Below are 6,917 nucleotides of genomic sequence, written 5' to 3'. Positions count from 1 at the left end.
TCCCTCGAACTCAGCACCGCCTTCCTAACCTGCAATCTTCTTCCTGACCTCTCCATCCACACCCCACTCCGGCCTATCACCCTCACCTTGACCTCCTTCCACCTATCGTATTTCTAACGCCCCTCCCCTAAGGCCCTCCTCCCTATCTTTTATCTTAGCCTGCTGGACACACTTTCCTCATTACTGAAGAAGGGCTTATGCCCGAAACGTCGATTCTCCTGTTCCTTGGATGCTGCCTGACCTGCTGCGCTTTTCCAGCAACACATTTTCAGGAATAATGTTATGTGCCAACAAAGCACTGGGGGAAGTCTTTCTGCTGCTGAGCAAATTCTGACTTTAACTATACCATTTGAATATCACTGAGTTTAACTAGATAAGGCAATGTTCGAATTTGATCCAAACCGACAGAAAATTACCAGATGAGAGTTACAGCTCAGATGATGTTCCAAAACGAAGTATGGTGATGGTTAACTCAGAAAGTGAGGACTGCAGATGCTGGGGATCAGAGCTTAAAAATGTGTTGCTGGAAAAGCGCAGCTGGTCAGGCAGCATCAAAGGAGAAGGAGAATCGATGTTTCGGGCATAAGCCCGTCTTCAGGATTGTGATAGTTAAACTGAACTACTAATTTGCCTTCACCAAATACATACAATCATATTGATATCATAGGCATAAATGACATTCGAGATTTTGGAGTTATTGCAGTTTTTGTGGCCCAACATATATTATTCATTTCTGTTCAAATCCTGCCATACGCAGAAGATGGATTCATGAAGCGACTGAACATGATTGTTTTCCATCTCGTCTGTTCAAATGTTGAGAATCAATTTGCAAACCATCCAAGACGTCGGTGATGGGTTGGGTATTGTGGGGGAAACAATTAGCGAAGAGTGAGATCCCACTAGCTACTGAGTTTCAGGTTAGCAACCTATCCAGGCTTGCCAGTTGTGTATTAGATTCGTCCAGTAAATAACAGAGAACCGCATCATTATACAGTTACTTATGTCCGGGTATTTCTGGCAATCTGGAATAACAAGCGAATTGACTATCCTCTCCAAAAGTCGTGAGTGGTACAGTTGAACAGGTGGAGTAACCACGGAGAAAAGATCAGAAATGAACACACTGATGTCAAAATCCTGGAAGGATGTAGAAACAGAATGTAAAATTAATAGAATCCTTACAGGAGAGCAGCATATTCTTTCCTCCCTACACGCTCCATGCCTCTTAATTTAATATGTCATAATGATTTCCACTTCAGCCTGCATTGCTCCAAAGAATAGAACCCCGTATATCCAATCTCTCTCCATAAATATAACCCAGGTAATGTGCAGATAAATCTCCTCTGCACACTGTCTATTGAAACCAACAACCCCCCTCCCTCCCCTAAAAGCCCCTAACATCCCGACCGTTAAGCTTCGTCCCTCGGCTGATAAAGGAATATGTCCCATATGCGTTCTCACCCGCTTCTTGCGATTGCTCCACGAATTTGAGGGATAAGTGGACATGTATGCCTATGTTCCTCTGATTCTGTTTGCTTCTCAGGATACTGTTCCTTTCCTTTGTTTGTCCTGCCAAAATATAAGTTAAACAGTCGGTGCCGAACAATGATCACTGCTGAACCCCACTGGGTTCTGACTTTGAATCAGAAAATAAAAGCCGTCCAACCTTACCCCATGTACTCTGAAATTTCTGGGTCATTTAGGGTAATTTCCTTTGATATCATTATCAGACTCCAATGCGAAATTCTATCAAAAGCTTCACTGAAATTGCATCAAATAAACGTCCACTCAGAAATACGCACAACCCTTCTTGGGTCCTCGACAAATATTTGAAGAATGGCTTCATTCCCACTATTATAAGAATTCTGAATGGACTTCTCAAATTTTGAATTCAGTGTTGATCTCACTCTTTTTGTATATTCTCTGCAGCCATAACAGTTTATTCTCCGCACTCTACCATTCTTCTATTGCACTTTTTATAGTCTGATATATCTGTCTTGCATGCAATACAAAACGTTTTCATTGTACTTTGATACATGTGGCAATAACAAATGAAATGAAATGAAACATTTACTCTTGATGGGATGTCCAGAATTGTGGCTGCAGCGCCAAAATGATGAAACAGGCATTTACGCAGATAAGAAGGGTTAGTTCTTTCAGGTAAGATAATGCTTCTTTGAAATTCTCTGCGTCTGGAATCAATGGATCATATTTTGTTAAGAGTAACCAAGACCCATGCCTGTAAATATCTAGAGAATGAATATTAAGAGATATTTGATACAGTAGGAATGTGGCGTTCACCTACCAGATTTGTCACGACCTTATTGACTGGCTAAAGAAACACGGTGATCCAATTTCTCTACTACTTACATTCGTTATCGTGTTAACTCTGCCGAAAATAATTTCAAATTCACAGGAGGCAGTAGAAGGAGCAGTAGAAATTGATATTTTTATTGATATTTTGCATTTTTTGTCTTTTGTTTTTCGTTATTCGAGCTTCATATGAACATAGACAGTGAATTATGCAAATTACTATAATTACTATCATTACATACGCAATGACTTCACCATGGAAATGCTCCGTCCGATATGTTGCAGGTGAAATGTTTATAAAATTGCAACGATATGGAATTGTTTACCTAATTTACATTAGAATGAAAATATCATTGAGCCAGTTTGCACTGATACCTAACAAAACCTGGATAACTGTGCTGTTGAAAATCAAAGGATGGCCCTGGTTATTTTGTCAGGAAGAAGTTGTAATCAGCATTAGTAACAGAATCACAATTCTGAGTACTGTCAGGTTATCATATGTGTTTTGAATTCAGCGTTTAATTTTAAATAACTGAACATGGCTCCAAAGTATCAGTAATCACAACATCAACTGGATACAAGGTCGATGAGCTTTGCTTTATCATGGAGGTGTCCTTAAGGAGTGGATTTTTTTTGGTATAAATAAACCCTATAGACGTAATTCATCTTCCATTTTGCGGGACAAGACCAGTGAACCAGTGGAGGATAAAACTCTTTGTGGCATTTCATAGAATTCTGAGTTGAGTTTGCGTTTGACTTAACAAACACTAATTTACAGATGACTTTGAATGAGCTTAGATGATCAGCCTAACGTATGCTTTTGAGTGAATCTACAGGAAATATCTAACACTTCTACATTAACATTAACCTATTCAGGAAAGGACAAGATAGAAGGTAAAGCCTCCTATGCTAAGAATCACATTGGACTGACTTGGATGTAGGATTAGTTAAAAGGCAGGATGCAGAGAAGCTGAATAAAGGTGCCATTCTCCTATTGGTAAGCTATAAGCAATGGAGTGATCACTGACCTTTTTTCTCATCAATTCATTCAGAATATGAAAAATAAATGCCTAATATATTGGTTTTCAGTAGTATGGTTGCAAAATAGCAGGAGCATAACTTGTCGACCGGCAAAGGCAGCCAATCTCTGTGGTCAGGTCTGACAAGCATACTGGCTCTGAACTTTACAGAAACGACGATTTTCCCTCCTGTACAAGCAATTCGACGTTGTTTACTAAACAGCATAACGTTCAAAGAGGCTGGTCTTCATTACAGCCAACTCTCAGCTCATATTTTACTGATCAATAAATTCTTACCATAGTTATCACTGGACAGACAAAATGTGAATTCTTGTTTGGATTTATTTTCCTTTGTGTTCCAGCAGCGCTGAAGCGGCATGGCAATAAACAATTTGCACACTTTGTAATGGTTATGGAGCACTATTTCTGTTTTTTGAGCACTTAAATTAATCATTTCCTTTGAATTTAGAAGGATCCTTTCAGTTTCTGCTAGAAATGTTCTCACTAGACCAATCTAAATTTGATCCTGATGTTATACATATGAAACATTGTTTAAATTCAACTCTTCTGTAGCCAAGTTATCCAAACCATCAGAATATGAACAGAGAATGATGGTAGGATAAATTCCTTTGAAGAAAAAATAGTGATGAGATGCGCGGGGTAAAATGTTTAAACAGTTTGATACTTAGTCTTCCATTTTTTCTTTCAGCGAATATATTATCAATTGTGATACTTTCCCGTCGAAATTGTGGACTCTCCAGATGCATCACACATTACCTGGCGTCAATGGCAATAGCGGATCTACTCGTCCTAATATTTGAAGTGATTATGCGTATGGTTAAAGACATCTATTTTCCGAAATCGTTTCTGGATTACACTTCCACTTGTCGTCTTACTTTTGCCTTCTCTGTTATGTCTATTGATTGTTCTGTTTGGTTAACAGTTGCTTTCAGTTTTGATCGCTCTGTATCCATCTGCTGTCAAACGTTAAGAGTCAAATACTGCACAGAGAAAACTTCAGCTGTGGTTATAGCCATTGTCTGTGGACTTTGTGCTGTAAAATGCTTGCCAGTTTACTTTGTAAACCAACCTGGAATTATTATCGACAGCATGGCATGGTTCTGTGTTATAAAATCTGATTTGTATATTTTGCCAGTTTGGAAAGCTTACTTGTGCTTTGATACTATTTTAACCCCATTTGCTGCATTTTTGTTTATTTCTCTGTTCAATGCTCTGACCATCAGGCACATTTTAACGAGTAGTAAGGTAAGGAGAAGCTTTCGGGAAAAAAACAACGATTCTGAGTTAGAAAATCGCAGGAAATCTATTATATTACTACTTTCTATTTCTGGAAGTTTTATCTTTCTGTGGATGCTAATTCCTATCTGTTATGTATATGCAGAATTTACAGAGAACCAGTTTTACCAAACGGATTATAATGATCCTTTCACTGTTATGGAACAAACTGGATACATGCTTCAACTTTTGAGTTCCTGCACTAACACGTTTATTTATGCAGTGGCACAGACTAAGTTCAGAAACGAAGTAAAGAACGTGATTACTTGTCAAAATAATCAGAAGATACAAAAATGGTAACAGTCCCCTAACGTAGATTCATGCTCCAACATAACACTGCGCTAGCTATGCGTCATTTGTGGATGCAAACAGAGGTATTTTTCCAGACAGATGTTCATTAACGTGACTATTTCTGATGAAAAGGTCCCAATGCATAATACCAGGTCTATTGGGTTTTATCCCGGATTTTGCCTTATCTGCTGAGTTGTTTTTTCTAGTTGTTGTTATGTCAGATTTCTACTGTCTGCAGAACTTTGCTTTTGGAATGATTAACACGATTTGTTTCTCAGTAGCAGTGATAGCGTTAGACACACTATACTGTTACCTTTCTTTTTCATTGTAAAAAAAATCGGCTGCACCTGATGACTAACTGTTTTTATAGGCCTTCGGTTGAGATTGATCTGATAACCAAAAGGACAGTGTCAGGTCAATGCCAATGATGAATGGATATGGAATAGGAAAATGAGAATTCGTCGATTTGGACAGGAAGAATATAAATAATGAAATGTTTTATATAAATCAGGCGTTTGACTTCGGGAAATGGCTTAGCGACTGAAACCTGAGAGCACTACAGATACTGTAAATCAGAAACAATACCGGACATTTCTGGCAAACGTCAGCCGGTCTGGCTGCATCTATGGAGAGAAATCAGAGTTTACATTTTGGAGCGAGCCACTGTTCCTCAGAACTGCTCTAAGGAAGAGTCACTCGAAATTTAATGTTAAGTTTGATTTCTCTCTATAAATGCTGCCAGACCTATACAGCTTTTCCAGCATTTTCTGAATTTGCTTATGTTTGTTGACTTGGCGATTCATAGTTTTATAAGGTATAGGAGCAGAATTAGGCTTTTCAGCCCAATATGACTATTTCATCATGGCTGATATGCTCCTCACCCCGTCTCCCCATAACGCTTCAACCCATGACAAATTAAAAGACTGTCTAACTCCTCACTAAAGTTATTCACGATCCGAGCATCCACAACACTTTGGTTTATCGAATTCCACAAATTCACAGCCGTTTGGGAGAAGTAGTTTCTCCTCAACTCTGTCTTACATTTGTAATCCCTTAACCTTAGAATATCCCACAAGAAGAAGCATCTGCTCCATATCTATTTTATCCATACCCTTTATCATCTTGAAAATTTCAATTTAATCTCACCTCATTCTTCTAAATTCCAGAGAGTACAGGCCTATTAACCTAAGAATGATTAAATTTATAAATTCCAAGTCATGATCCCGAGCATGTCATTAGACGTGGACGGCTGGCCCCATGTAATGTGATACTGGAGAGTTTCCCATATCTTCAAGGAAAAAGGGAAGTACTATACTTCCTGGATCTGAGTGTTCTTTTCTTTTTAATCAGATTTTGATACCAAATTTTTTTGCATCGTGGTTGCTCCACTAACTTAATTGTTGAAGAGGAGCAGAAAGTTTCCGTGGATGGAATAGAGTCAGATGATATTTGATAAAATTAAGATTTTGATGGTTACTGCCTCAGTGTTCAAAGCCATTCAAAGTAGCTTTTGATTTAAGTAATGCGAGTGCCTGTGCCGCACGCTTGCAAGACAACGATGAGGTGACAGAGACGTATTGAGTATTTTTTCCCTAAATTCTGAGTAAATCAACAGAAATATTCCACAACTCAGAAGGAGACGTTGAGTTAGTGTTAGCACTGCAACATTTCAACATTTATTTTACTAGTAGTGCATCTCAGACAGTTGTGTATACTAATTGTAATCTTTTAAGCTTGTAAGGGAAAAAGACAAAGTTCCAGACTATATAAACCGAGCTCATTATTGCAGCCATTCCTTTTGAAAATTATGCACATGGCGGTGGGGATCTAAAATTTGAATTGAGGCAACAGGTATACGTAGATTTTTATTTACAAAAAATGGTTTCTCGATTTAAAAGATTACTATAAAATGGTCTGTGAACCTGTACTGCTGATTTACAGAATTAAGCTGAAATTCAAAGATAAGAGGACAATAGAGTTTTCATAAAATGAATACTGACG

General features: G+C 38.3%; 1 protein-coding gene across 2 annotated transcripts in view; it reads left to right on the top strand.

The window, feature by feature from the left end:
• LOC122541157 (probable G-protein coupled receptor 139) overlaps positions 1-4,930 on the top strand; it is a 43,784-nt gene extending 38,854 nt beyond the window's left edge. For both annotated transcript variants that reach the window (XM_043677769.1, XM_043677768.1), the window contains exon 2: positions 4,039-4,930. In XM_043677769.1, the coding sequence (XP_043533704.1) occupies positions 4,039-4,925 (887 nt within the window). In that variant the 3' untranslated portion in view covers positions 4,926-4,930. The remainder of the gene's footprint in view (positions 1-4,038) is intronic.
• Positions 4,931-6,917: the final 1,987 nt, after the last annotated feature.

This window comes from Chiloscyllium plagiosum, chromosome 37, assembly GCF_004010195.1.
Source record: "Chiloscyllium plagiosum isolate BGI_BamShark_2017 chromosome 37, ASM401019v2, whole genome shotgun sequence".
Taxonomy (NCBI): domain Eukaryota; kingdom Metazoa; phylum Chordata; class Chondrichthyes; order Orectolobiformes; family Hemiscylliidae; genus Chiloscyllium; species Chiloscyllium plagiosum.
The sequence above is the reverse complement of the archived record's forward strand: the minus strand, read 5'-3'. Positions and strand labels throughout refer to the sequence as shown.